We start from the raw sequence: 13,550 nt of genomic DNA on the forward strand, positions 1-13,550 counted from the left end.
CCTCTTACGTCTGTCTCCAGCTCCTGAACCCCGCAGAACAGAAGAACGCCTGTCCCAACGGCGCTAACCCTTCTCCTGTAACGCCCGACGAACAGCCGACTCCTTGTGACACCAGTGTAAACACACACCCCTGTTCTTTAAACATCATCTAATACCTCAACCGGCCTCAAAGCTCCCACCCACCTGCAATAATACACACACTCCTCTCCGACTGAACATTATTAAGAGAGCTGTATCACACAGCTACTTCACTGAGATAACACAGGCCAAATAATGTTAATGTTAGGTTATTACGCTGGAAATAATATAGACACGCTGCGTGACCAGTCAAGGGTTTTATCTGCAGTCTGATAACAAATCTGTCTGCACCTATGTGGTGTTGGTGTTAAATTTAGGACGTGCAGGACGTTGCAACAATCTGAAAGTCAAATGACTGTGGATGGTTATTATGACATTTTTAACAGTCACATATGTTATATTGGTAATATTGCTTTGGAAAACCCAGAAACGAAGAACCGCTTTCCTTCATTTAGAAATTGTTTACGGAAAAACGAATCCTCACATAATTTACTTTGTTTACGGAATAGAAATGTTCAGAAACAATTCAGAAATCGTTGATATTAGCGACAACGGTGGCCGTTAAGTGAACTGCAGCCAGCAACTCATTGCTTACTCTCGCGCACACACTTTGTGCACTGAACGTGTTTAAACCACAACATGGCAACAGATGAGGTTACATTAAATTTAAAGCATAAATGTTACATCCTTTGATTTTATTTAGCAAAATGTCACATCTCTACAGATTTCCACAGACAAACTAAGATGACGGGAAGGTCTCGCTTTTTAAGTCTTGTTACAAGCTGTTCACGTATCGGCAAAAGGATTTAACGCATTAACATTTGTACGCTTTCAAAAACACGTAAAAATGTGACAGAGCCAGAAAATATTTAACAGATTTTAACGTAAAAATGAGATGAGACGGGGAGACAGAAAGATATGTGCTTACACAATACACAAAAACTCAAGTGATGCTTCCATGTTCCCAGAAAAAACAAACTACTCTTGTGTGTTGTACCTGTATCCTGTGAACCTGTTGACATAATCTGAAAAAGCCAATTATAAAGATGCAAGAAATAGCTCGGAAAACGCTGCCGTTGTGAGACAACATAACCCACATGTGGAGCTCAGATAGACTCACCCATCATATTGTAAAGGCTCTGTGGGGCAAACAGTTTGGGCATCTTCTGTGTTGCTTCTTTATACACAGATATGGCCTCCTAAAAAAAAATCCAACGCAAAAAAATGAATAAATGTAAAATAATGTGAACAACTCAATCACTTGTATCAGTACAATGAATCCATTTCATTTCATGTTGGCATTAACTGTGCCGAGATCAGCTCACCTCCTGGTGACCCTGCTCGTGCAGAAGCTTTCCCAGGTTGTAAAGACAGCTGGTGACGGAGCTCTTGTGTGCATGAGGATCCTTCAGGTTCTCATCTGGGATGTCAGCGCAGGTGAGGAAGGTCCGCTTTGCCTCCTCTAGGCGGCCCTGGTTCATCAGGACAATCCCCGTGTTCAAGTAAGCGGCTAAACAGGAGAGCGAGAGAGACAGAGAATAAGGTAATAAAGATTATTTAGGCTCCACCAAAGACCTCCACTGTGGTTTGTGGAATGAAGCGCTTGATTTATGCAGATCAGCAGCCTGCAGTCTAGTCGATAAGATGCCAATACATATTCACAATTACACCGCGCCAGAATCAACTCTTAAGTCAGCGGGGGAATATCCAGTCCACCAGCAGGCTTAGTCCTGACATTCTTAATGGAGCATGTATACACACGAAACCATGCGTCTGAACGTCTTCATATCACAGGCAGGAAAATCCATCACTACTCAACATGCAGCAGGGGATCAGGGAAATGACACATCTATCACTCTTCACAGGGGCCATCTGTAGCGTGCTGACCCAGACTCTCGGAGATCTGTTTGAAAGTCCTGCAGCACATGCAACTAGTGCGCGTGCTAAAGAAGACTTGCTACATAACATCATGCAAAGTAAAAATGTCTTGTATTTTAAAAGCATTCAAGGGAATTCACAAGTATAGCAACGCTAACTTTGCGTGCAGTATTTTGTGCAAAAACCTGCGTCTTATTCACGAACCGATTGCATACCGACTTTCTACGTTTATAGCGCTGTGCAAATCAAGCACTTAAATAAATGTCTTATTTTTGTCTGGTACAATTGCAATGAACAGAAAAGAACAGTATATCATAGATTTCCATGTATATTTTATTTTTGTGGTATGGCACATATAATTGATCCAATGATGATCAAACAACCTTATAATTATATATATCTTCGCTGTTGGAGTGAAACATCGTATCTCAACTTTTCATGATTTTTGTCTGTTGGATTAAAAAATATTTAACCAATGATAAGTATTAAAGAGAGCATGTAAACTTTGATAACACAGTTTAATTATTGAATAAATCTTGATCATATATGAATATTATTTTAAATAACATTTTATTTAAGTTATTTAATTAAAAGTTGCTTAATTATGAATATAAATATGAATATATTAAATTGTATTTTAAAACAATATTTATATCTTCTATTCTATTTTTTATTTCCTGTAAATGTTTTGAAAATACAAGCTTTCAGCCCGACAGCAACAATATCCAGATGTATAGAAAACCAAAAGTTATACAACAAACTATTAGTCACACAAACACCAACTAACTGACCAAGCACACTCACAAACAGTTTTACATCAACATTCACATTAAATATATTTCGGTAAAAGACAAACTTTGTTAACCTGGAAATCCCCACAGCACATATCAAAATAATTCTCTCCCCTAGCAAATCTATTCATTCAAGCAGAGAAATTATTTCCTCCCATGACACTAAAAACAACAGGGAAAAATTCTATGAGAAACCTTAAAATGTCCAAAAATAGCATGTGCATTTCATTTGGATATGTGACAAGAAAATGCATCCACGCCGGGCCAGATAGTATGAAAGGAGTTTGGCCCGGAGTCTTCTTTTGCTGTTAAATTGAATCAAATGTCAATCATTCTCAAGTGGAAACAGAGCGGCTGTGTAGAGCTTGTGAATCATCATTACTTCTTTAACTCTGGATTTCATCCGAGCACACACACAAGTTTGTTCATTTGTAGTTGCCTGGACACAGTGAGCATTGTGGGGGCTTGAAATGGTTCATAAATAGAGGAGCTGTACTTACAAGCCAGAGTTGGTCTGCTCCCAATGGCCAGCTTATAGTAATGGAGAGCCTCTGAGAACCTGCTGTGTTCCTGTAGTAAGAGACCCCTGAAGCCAAGAGAGAAGAAATAAGAAAAAGACATGACCAGTTACAAACTATAGGCACACATTCAATTAAAACAGAGGTATCATTTTCACTTTCTTCACAAATAATATCTCATGAAGAAACCATAAACCACATTTATTCCTCACGGAAATTTCTCATGAGTATATGAAAACGTTCTGATGCTTTTTTTTAAATAAGAATCACTAAACCAGATCAGTGTTTTATTGCGGATGATGTGCACAACTAAGAATAAATAAAAATGCACGAAGAATAATTTTCCCATCAGCATCAGTGGCATTCGTGGTATATCCATCAGCATCAGAGGCATTCGTGGTATATGAATTGCGTATTAAAGAGATCACAGGGCTCCTTTATGCCCTGGCGCTGGGGTTAATGTGCACATTGGGGGTCCCTGTCAGCACCCTCTGGAATCGGCTGAATTATGGGACCGTCACGGCATGGGCCATCTCGAGATATCATAGACTTTAATGGGACAGATCGATAGAGTCTGCTGCAGACAAGAAGTTCCATCACTCACAGATTATACAGCATGTCGGCCATATTCCTGCGGTAGTACAGAGCGTTCCTGTACGCCTGCTCAGCTTCCGCTACCTTCCCCTGGTTCTTGAGAACGTTTCCCAGGTTACCCCAGGCTGAGAAAAACAAAAATGCAAGACAATGAAGTGACGTATCTGAAATCGACAAACATGAGTTTTATTTTTGAAAAAGATCTATTATTAAGAAAAACAAGCAAAAAATGTTTTGCTTTGTATATATAGTCAGATAAATGTAAAGACTTTGCTTGCATATAAACTTAAAATGTATTCTTCTAAGATGACAACCAGCCATACACATATTTTCTGTTTTGAAACACATTGGATTTCCAAGTAGACATTAAACAATTTGCTGAATTTTAAATGTATAAAAACAATATTAATGATGGCGCAACCATGGGAAGAAATTACATTATAATAATTCAATCTAACGCTAACCAAGCATAGAGACAGAGCGATGAAAAGGGGTGAGAGTGCCACAGGCTGTAAAATTGGATTAGGAGAAGGTAATTACAAAGTCATATTGATGTAGTCTGGCTTAATAAATAGTTTAAGATTGTGGAAATAATCAATTTAAAAGACTTAGCTGATAAAGACGGCTGTCTTTAATAGATGCAATTCAATCAGCGGGGAGAGTCATTTAACAGTTCAGTGACTCTACACCACAGACCAAATCAATCTGATGCAGGTGAGGGAACAAGTGACTTAAGAAGTAAAGAACAGATGATTGTAATGCATCAGAAGTTTGAAGCAAACTAAATTAAGTCATTTACATTTACATTTATTCATTTGGCAGACGCTTTTATCCAAAGCGACTTACAAGTAGTTTTCTTACAGTGGCACATTACTGCAGAGCAATCAGGGGTAAGTACCTTGCTCAAGGGCACTTCAGTCATGACCTGCTGGCACTGAGATTAGAACAGGCAACCTTCTGATCACAAGCCCAACGATCTAACCACCAGGCCACAACTGACCCCAACTGACCCCAAGTCATTGCCTCTCATGCATATTAGTATTGAACCCTTTTACTGGCCAGCTATTTGGAAACTGCACACGTAGTAGTGGTCAAAAGAGGCAAAGTCTTTGCCCTTTATTAAAACTTATTATTCTAGAACTTAGAATTAAGAATGTGTATGCTTGGAAGGAGGCTTGCAGAATGATACACACATGAGCAAAGTGAAATGATGCTTAGACGAACTGTAGTCAAAAACTAAAGATGAATAATGTAATATAAATCATAATATAAATATATTAAATGTAATATAAATTAGTTTCGGTCTATGCTTTTTTTGTTTTGAAAAAAAAACATATTCCTTACAACGTAGAAATAATAAATAATACAAAATGTGGATTCATAACACAAAAAAATGTTATGGGTCTTGCAAAATGGAATGTGCCACAAAAATTATTTGACCTCAATTTTGTTATTTTTGTAATCGCTGAAGGCCCAAATTGATCTAGATAAATTAACAACCCTTCTTAAACAAGTAAATAAATAGATATCTCAATCACACACACTTCACATTTATTGCACAGAGTATACAAATGAGTCTCTGAAATATTTGAAGATTCTGAGCGAAGACATAAAGCATCAACAGCGTTACTCCTGAAAATTTTAAATTGCTATTTTTGGTTTGAAGGCAACATGAGGAGAAATAAATCATAGCAGCACGTCCTGCTTTAACCAGTCAAGAAACACTATTTCTGCAGGCCAACATTGTTGTAGTTGGATAACAACTTGACTTTGAACCACTAACATGGTTGAATAAGCAAGAATTACGGTCTGTAGAACATCTCAAGAGCTTTAGCCTTGTGTTGTTGGGATAATAATAATAGCTTTGCTGGAAAACTGCTTTCAGAATGAATGGTACATCTCAGAAAATGCAACACTTACCCCTGTAACCACGAATGTACACACAAGGACATTCAAATAGGAAGGTAACTGTTTAAAATGTATAATGAAATTACCTTTAGCAGGGTTCACGGATATCCCAGACTTGTACAGCATCTCCTCATTCCGCCAGTCGCGGTTCCTCAACACGGTTTTGATCCCGAAAAGAAGAACCAAGGCTGCACAGCAGCCCAGCACCAAATCTCTGGAGAGTTTTCTTCTCAGTTTGACATATAAACATCTCATTCCTAATGCTACCAACAGGCAGAAGCCCATACTAGGGATGTACAGTACACGTTCGGCCACAACGAAGCCCACGTAGAGAAACAGGTTAGTGGCAGGCAGGAAGGGAATAGCCAACAGACCCAATGAGAACACTACCAAACTCTCAGTGGTGGGCAATGTCAACGAATAGTATTTGGCAGTACCATTGCTTCCGTTCATGTGCACGGAGTTTGAGTAAAACGTTGAGTTTTCATGTTCGGAGCTACAACTGTGTCCATTAGTGGACTTCCCGTTCGCTACATGATGAGCTTTTCCATTGGTCTCCTTGCCTTTGGTGGCGCTACTGCGAAGTCCAAACCACACCAGTGCCGAAAGTGATGCGTAGAAGACAACCGTGTGGATGTTTCTCCAATCGGCAAGGCTCCTCAGAAGTGGCAGAGCGTCCATTGACCAATCAAAACTCAGCATATCAGGGCAAAGGAGGAGCCAGAAGTTTATTGCAGGGAGGTAAATGAATGTCAGCATCCTAGTTAGGAAACAGGGACAGTCGGCTGCCGGGTTGTCCGAGTTAGAGAAGTTTGGAGGTTTGTTGCCCATCCAGTAGAAGCGGCAAGCGAGAAGGACGATTCCCCAGAAGCCGAGCAGAAACACGCTGTAGAGCAGGTGTAGATTTTTCTTCTGAAAAACAGTAAGAGGAAAACGTTAACATTGTAGGTTCGAGCAGAAAGGTTTTCTTTAGATTTTCAATCCCTTAAGGGGAGTCTGCACCAGGTCTTGATTGTAAAGCAAGACCGAGACCAACCACGATGTCAAGACTTTCTAACACCTATAAAATGTTACTTTCGAAAAATAAAACGCATCCAAAAATACGTAAACCTAGAACGACAAAATAAACACTGGAGCGCAAATTGGAACACAAACAACTTTCATGAGCAATTTGCTGGACACTTAAGTTACTCGATATTTCCCACCTGCACATACTGCAGTTTCATTCTGACATCAATCCTTAAAAAGGCAATGATGGTTAACAAGAATCAGCACTTTGCATTTCCGAACAGCCTTGGGGGGCACACCCGGCCAAACATTGTGAGCCATTATCCACATCTATTCAGAGCCCAGAATAATAAACGTAACAGCACTGACTGCTAGTGAGCGAGCGTAGCTTGAATCACGATTCAAGGCAATGTTGAATTCATCTCGATCTCCCACACCCTGCTTTTACAGCCTTGACCAAATAAACAAGATACGGCCTTATAAAAGTGCAATCCATCATGCTACAGCATTGATATTAAACACTCTACCATTCCCAGCAAGGAAATGATTTCATTTATGGAGTGTTTGAATATTTTACACTTTAAGTAAGAGGGAGAAAAATATAGTTTATTCCCTGTATAGCAGCTGCAAAGTTCAGCTCGCCTTCCTTTTCGAGTTGATTTTGGACCGAGCGCGCCCTCCAGCAATTTTATGACTTCCTGCAAACACGGAACTCATTAGGCATGGACGTCTAACAAACGCGACTGCTTCAAAGCTCCTTCAACGATCGATTTTAAAAGGCTAGTACACCAAAAAAAAAAAATCACAGTGAATCAGTAAATAAACAATGACAGGATTTTTATTTTCAGTGACCTGCATTGAGAAAACGCGTATTAAATATTAAACCTGAGAGAATGAAGTGGTCCCAAAAGTGCTACTTGAGAACAGTTGTTTTCAATCACCTCCGACAAAGTCATTATCACAATTTATCACAAACCACAATGACTAAGAAAGACCATTGCTCATTGAAGATTCAGACACAGAATGAGTGAGCGTTTTGTATAAATACTAAGCTCTGCATTGATTTTTTCCCTGTCTTTGTACATTTCTCTTGTAGAAAATGAGAGTCATACAGTACTCATGAGGGGAAACGTCTATAATACAACACTCATGTAATCATGTTATATCCTGTGAAGAGGATTTCCCCAAAGACAACCTTTACCTTAACATCTCACCTGCAAACAGCTACGAGTATGTGATATGACAACATTCAAAGAAACGTACCACATGAAACTCAATCGACTTATCCGAGCGGGATTATAAACACATTTTGAACCTTGAACCAAACCGGCTTATTCAGTACCCACCGTTCTCTTTCTTAGTTCAACTCTACCGTGTTCTCTACTCTACTAAGTTTTCCGTGCCACATAAGCAACACGCATAAATCTGTCGCCAATTAAAGTCCAGGACAAAATCAAGTTTACCACCTGTGATCGCCAGTCCCTCGCCATCTGTTTAAGTTTACTGACCGAAATCGTAAAGCGTGCAATAAAACTCCCATAAGATAAATAAGCATGACCCATTGCAAAAAATGTCTCAATCACAGAAACAGCATCAGAAAATTAAGGATATTTTATCCGAGCAAATAAAACCTGTTAGCCGGATAAACAACGATAAGATCTCAGGGTGTTTTGATGTCGTGCATGCGGCTGCGGACGCAGGTGGAGCATGTATGTCCCGGTGGAGCTGCGAGTTAAAGGGAAGAGGTCGTAAATGGGCGACCCAAAGGGCCATTAAGCAGCAGGCTACAGAGGCCGAGCGGAATAGTCGACCTAAAGAGAAACGCAGAACCGGGTTTAGAAAACTCGAACAGCAGTGCTATGGAAGTTTCGACTGCACGCATAAATCTCTGAAATAATAAAAGAAAAACATGTATCAATAGTTCTCAATTGTGTTGTAGGTTTAACATCCAAAAATCATCGCTTTTTTTAGTAGTTGCATGAAACTTCTATCATTTAAAATACTAATTTGTTAAATATAAATGTTTTTGGTCATATTGTTGATGCTCCTAACCTGAATAACCTCCCTTAAAGGGATAGTTCACCCAGAAATGTATAATGTACTCGCCCTCATGTCAATCCAAGCCTATATGAATATCTGTCTTCTGCAGAACATAAAAGATATTTTAAACAACGTTGGTGCCCAAACAACACTGGTCCCCATTGACTACAATGTATGGACGCAAAACAACAAGACATATTTCTCAAAATATATTTTGTGTTCCATGGAAGAAAGAATCAAATACCGGAGATGAGGGTGAATAAATGATGACAAAAATGGCATTTTGGGTAAACTATGCCAGGTCTGTATAAAAAAGGCCAACAAAAAAAAAAATGTTACACAGAACCAAAGCCCTAAATCTAAACTAAAATGGCACACTGTTTGAAAACCCTCACATACCACAGAAGATTCCTGGTGTATTATTAGTGAAGTACAAGACTATCAATCATAGCATACAGATCTGGGAAAATTACGTCTTGGAAAAGACTCCAAATGCCTCGAATGTTTCTCTTCATAGATCCAAGATTTATAAACTGGTCAGATGAGCTTTGCGATGATGATTTGCCAGCTTCACCAGGCACTGCACGACTGTAAATTCAGACAGACGAAGGTAACAAGACATCATACTTTTCAACAGATATAAAATCACTGCGGAGTAGTGCACTGATGGAGGCATCGATCATTCTGTGCGCACGCACAACCAAATCACTGCTGCATGAACTCTGCATAACCCTGCCAGCCAACCTCAAACAACAGACAGCAAACATGAGCAGATTTTTCACACATACAGCAAACATACATAAATAAATAATGATGGAGAGGAGTTGCTGGTGAGAGCTTGTGCTCAGTGTAAGATGGTGCGGATTGAGGAGCCGAGGATGAAGATGTATCGTAAGGTCACGGAGGAGTGTGAATACTTGCACGTGGGATTCTCGTCGGATTTATGAGGCTGCTGGAGGTTCGAGACTGCGCTCTCAAAAACTAGCGGGGATTTAGCACTTGCAGGTTCACAGCCAAAGCACAATTCTATAGCCAGGGAAAAATTGAGAGAGAATGATTGTCTGGCTTTAAAATGTACTTTTTATAGGTGAACTTATCATTTTTGTTTCATTTTGTAAACTTTCAACAACATTTCTAGCAAACTTAAAAAATAAATCTTGGCAACTGGAGAAGCAGGTTAAAATAACAGAAAATATCTTTAGACTCAAATACTGCAGAGAAAATAAGTTCATATTCACCTTCAAGTAATTCAACAGTAATATTTGTACATTTGTACATACAGGAAAAGTTAAAACGTAATTTTTTAATTGATTTAAAATAATAAGATGGATGGTCTCAAATTTTTCCATGTCTGCAGGTTTTCTGCGAGCATAAGGTACAATACACGTCCAAAGTTCCATCTTTAAAATGACATAAAAATCGTTGCACTTTAACTTTTTATACGTGCCACAACAAGTTCATTTGCTGTACATCTCTAATAAAATACAATAGTTTAGGCAAAGCATTTTTTGTTCTAGGACCATTTCTGCCGTCATGATTTTGGCTGCATTGCAGGGAAGAATAATATTAACCAATAAAATTATAGGCCAACATTTATAATCCAATCTTTGCTTCACTGACCAGATTTACATGCATGACATTTGTACATGCATCCACTATTCTCTTCTGAAAATACTGGAGGTGCTCCGACATGCCATTCTTCATAGTGCGTTCTAGTTATTTAGTGGGCCATGATGTGTCCCGTACGCATGTGTATCGGTTTATGTCAGTCATGCGGTGGTCGTAAGAGCTCGGCACACCACAGTTGAAGAAAACATCTTCATAAGATTGACAGCACACGCCATGCAAATACACACAACGCAACTAATACAAATGCAAAAATAGACCGCGAAGTTATTCAATATTAGTTTGACATAACATTCGCATGGATGTTAATGCAGTTATTAGATCCTCATCTCTTGCAGAACTCTTCACATAAGGTTGTGCGTCTGGAAAAACAGAGTCAATCTGACCGTCTTTACGCACAACCTGGCCATCAGACAAACACGAGTGTCACTCCTAGTCTGGTTTGCGTCTGGCACTGCTTAAAACACAGCAGATCTAAACGCATCCACATGTGCGGGCAGAACACGTCGCTATTTACATGCCTGCGCGAGAACATGTCACACTAAAAGAATGAGCTCTGTATCACACAAAGCAAAACCAATTCTTTAACTACATCTCCGCACGCAAAAGCGGCGACTTCTGGAAACAAAGAGGGGGAATCAAATACATCAAAAGGTGAGAAAACCAACGTACAAGCAAAACGAAACCTCAAAAACTAGGAGGAATTTGCTTCTGTATCTCTTCCATCTTCAATAAAAACAAGTGTCCATCTTCATAACGCTACTTCTGTTTTTAATGTCAGGTCATATCTACAGCCACGTTGAAGGTATTGCACCATCGAAAGTCCTCATTGCTACCCACAGAGGAATTCAGTCTCTTTGGTCTATAATCCAGTTTGTCTTGAAGTAAGTGGTTTAACACTGGCCGGCAGGAGGGAAGGAGCCTCTCTGCAGTTCTTTCCACTTTAGATTTCTCTCCATCAGTTTGAAATTAAACTACTTGAAGCAGGCATATGAGGATAACATCCATGGAGATGAGGCACAAAACAGAGCGATTAAATAGAAAAGAAAGAAAATCAGCTTTGGCATATTTTTTTTCCAGGGCATTTGAGATAGAAAACATGAAATTCAATGAACTAAAGACTGCTGCAACAACGAAAAAAAAATGCTCCTAAACTCTCCCTGTCAAAGCATAGGGCCTGTGACATGCGCAATTTGGCTTAGGCGAGTGAAAATTCGCTTTGTACCTTTCTGGTATAAACGGATCAGGAAAATCCCCATCAGCCGAAATGCTGCGTAAGGCTTAAGCACTACAAAAATCACTTAAAGCAACATGTCAATCTTACATTATGTCCAGATTGCTCCTTCCATCACTTTTAGCTTTGAAAGACTTTATATCTAGAGGTCTGCGTTTCCATTCCCATTAGCATGGCAGCGTACCTCATCACTCCTCGAGTTAACGTACGAGAGTGATAGGAGAGCAAACTGTTTAGTATTTGACTTCTCTTTATGAAAAAATTGGATGTAACCATGAGGGATTTGGGAAGGGCAGTCTCTACAAACCCTCGGAGTCTGCACTTTATAATCTTTAGCTCTTAATGAGCCTGTTCAAATGAACCTGCAGCTTTACAAGACGTCTGAAGACGGGTGGGCAGCTACTGATGATTTACTGAATTCAACCTCGGGCAGCAAAGCTCCAGCATGCTATTAAACATTTATGGAGTCAATGTCCTGCAGCACTTTTGAAAATGAATGTACAACGGTGAGGCGATGTATCTTGTCTGGGCTATTTTGTATTGTTTGAGAAATTGATGTGAAACTATTGGGGACACAAATATCATAATTATTCCTATTAGTCTTAATTATTACGATTACTTTAAGCCATGGCTTAAACTGAACTTCCAAGTCTAAAGACAGCACATCGTAGTAGGGCATGATGTATCAACCAATACAACAAACCTGAAACACATTAAGTTTCTAACTTGCAAAACCAAATAGTTTTGTGAGAGATACTCTGAGAAAACCAGAAGCAATTTGGCTGAGGCACATCCATGGAAAAAAGCAGGAAGATAAGAATGAGACTCACACAAAAGCAGACATTTACTGGAGCAGAACCTGTGAAAAACGTAAGGGTTATCCAACATTACACACGAAGAGATAGTGAGAAAACCTGAGAGAAAAAACAGAGATAGAGCTGTACAGCTACAGCCAGATCTCATGTACCTGTAGTCTCGTTATAAAGTGCAAGAGCAGGTGAAATAATGCCAGGGCTTTTATAATATCTGGAACTCATACATAATCGCACAGCAGGATTTTTCTCACCCTGAAACATAATAAATTAGGCATTCTTTTATTGGACCTGTAATACTGTTAGAAGTGCTCTACATCACAGTTTCTCAGTCAGTACGACCTACAAGATTTCAAACACAAGAGCCATACTGTGCCACAAAATTTACAGCCTTCATTTTGGCAACTGTACACTCTGTATACGCAGAGGTCTTTTATGCAGTTTTAACAAACCACTGGTAACTGATCTTTCAAAAAAGTATGCAAAGAACCATAGAAAGACAGTGACCATAGTTTTATTACAAATTTCTTGGTCAAGCTATGGTCAACCTAACTGGCAAACGTAAAGACACAAGCATTCAAACCAGCTCAAACGGTTTGATTTGGTCACAGACAGAGACGAATGGCATTTGAAGTATTTCAGACCTTTGCTCCAATCTAGTACAGCATTCTAAGGTAGCCAAAAGAAAGCCTTGCATCACCCTCAAAGCGAAAACCTTCAGCATAACCACAAAAGATTTGAATACAAATAAAGTGATGAGATCGTGAAACCTCAATCCATCCAAACTCAAAATTGCTTCCTGTGAAAATGTATTGAGTGCAGCCTCAGAGAGACCTCCTAGTGTAAACGTCTGGTTCCTAAGTCACTGCTGTTTATTTAGCCTAAGCTCTTCAGCAAGGCCGCGAGTCTATGATTCACGGAGCCAGATACAAGACAATGATTTATCTCTTCAGGGGTCACAGGGTTCGATAAGCTGGTGGCATTGTCTACAAACATTTCATGTGAATAATGCAATCAAGACTAGAGTTTTTAAGCTAGCTCGTACAAAATGAAATCACTTTTT

General features: G+C 39.4%; 1 protein-coding gene across 1 annotated transcript in view; it reads right to left on the reverse strand.

Annotated features, from left to right (window-relative positions):
- tmtc2b (transmembrane O-mannosyltransferase targeting cadherins 2b) overlaps positions 1-13,550 on the reverse strand; it is an 86,452-nt gene that overhangs the window by 17,809 nt on the left and 55,093 nt on the right. The window contains exons 3-7 of the mRNA XM_079465646.1: positions 5,854-6,679; positions 3,870-3,984; positions 3,248-3,333; positions 1,404-1,588; positions 1,199-1,277 (exon numbers count right to left, since the gene is read on the reverse strand). Coding sequence (XP_079321772.1) covers positions 1,199-1,277; positions 1,404-1,588; positions 3,248-3,333; positions 3,870-3,984; positions 5,854-6,679 — 1,291 coding nt within the window. The remainder of the gene's footprint in view (positions 1-1,198; positions 1,278-1,403; positions 1,589-3,247; positions 3,334-3,869; positions 3,985-5,853; positions 6,680-13,550) is intronic.

The sequence above is a fragment of the Barbatula barbatula genome, assembly GCF_947034865.1.
Source record: "Barbatula barbatula genome assembly, chromosome: 10".
NCBI classification, from domain to species: Eukaryota; Metazoa; Chordata; class Actinopteri; order Cypriniformes; family Nemacheilidae; genus Barbatula; species Barbatula barbatula.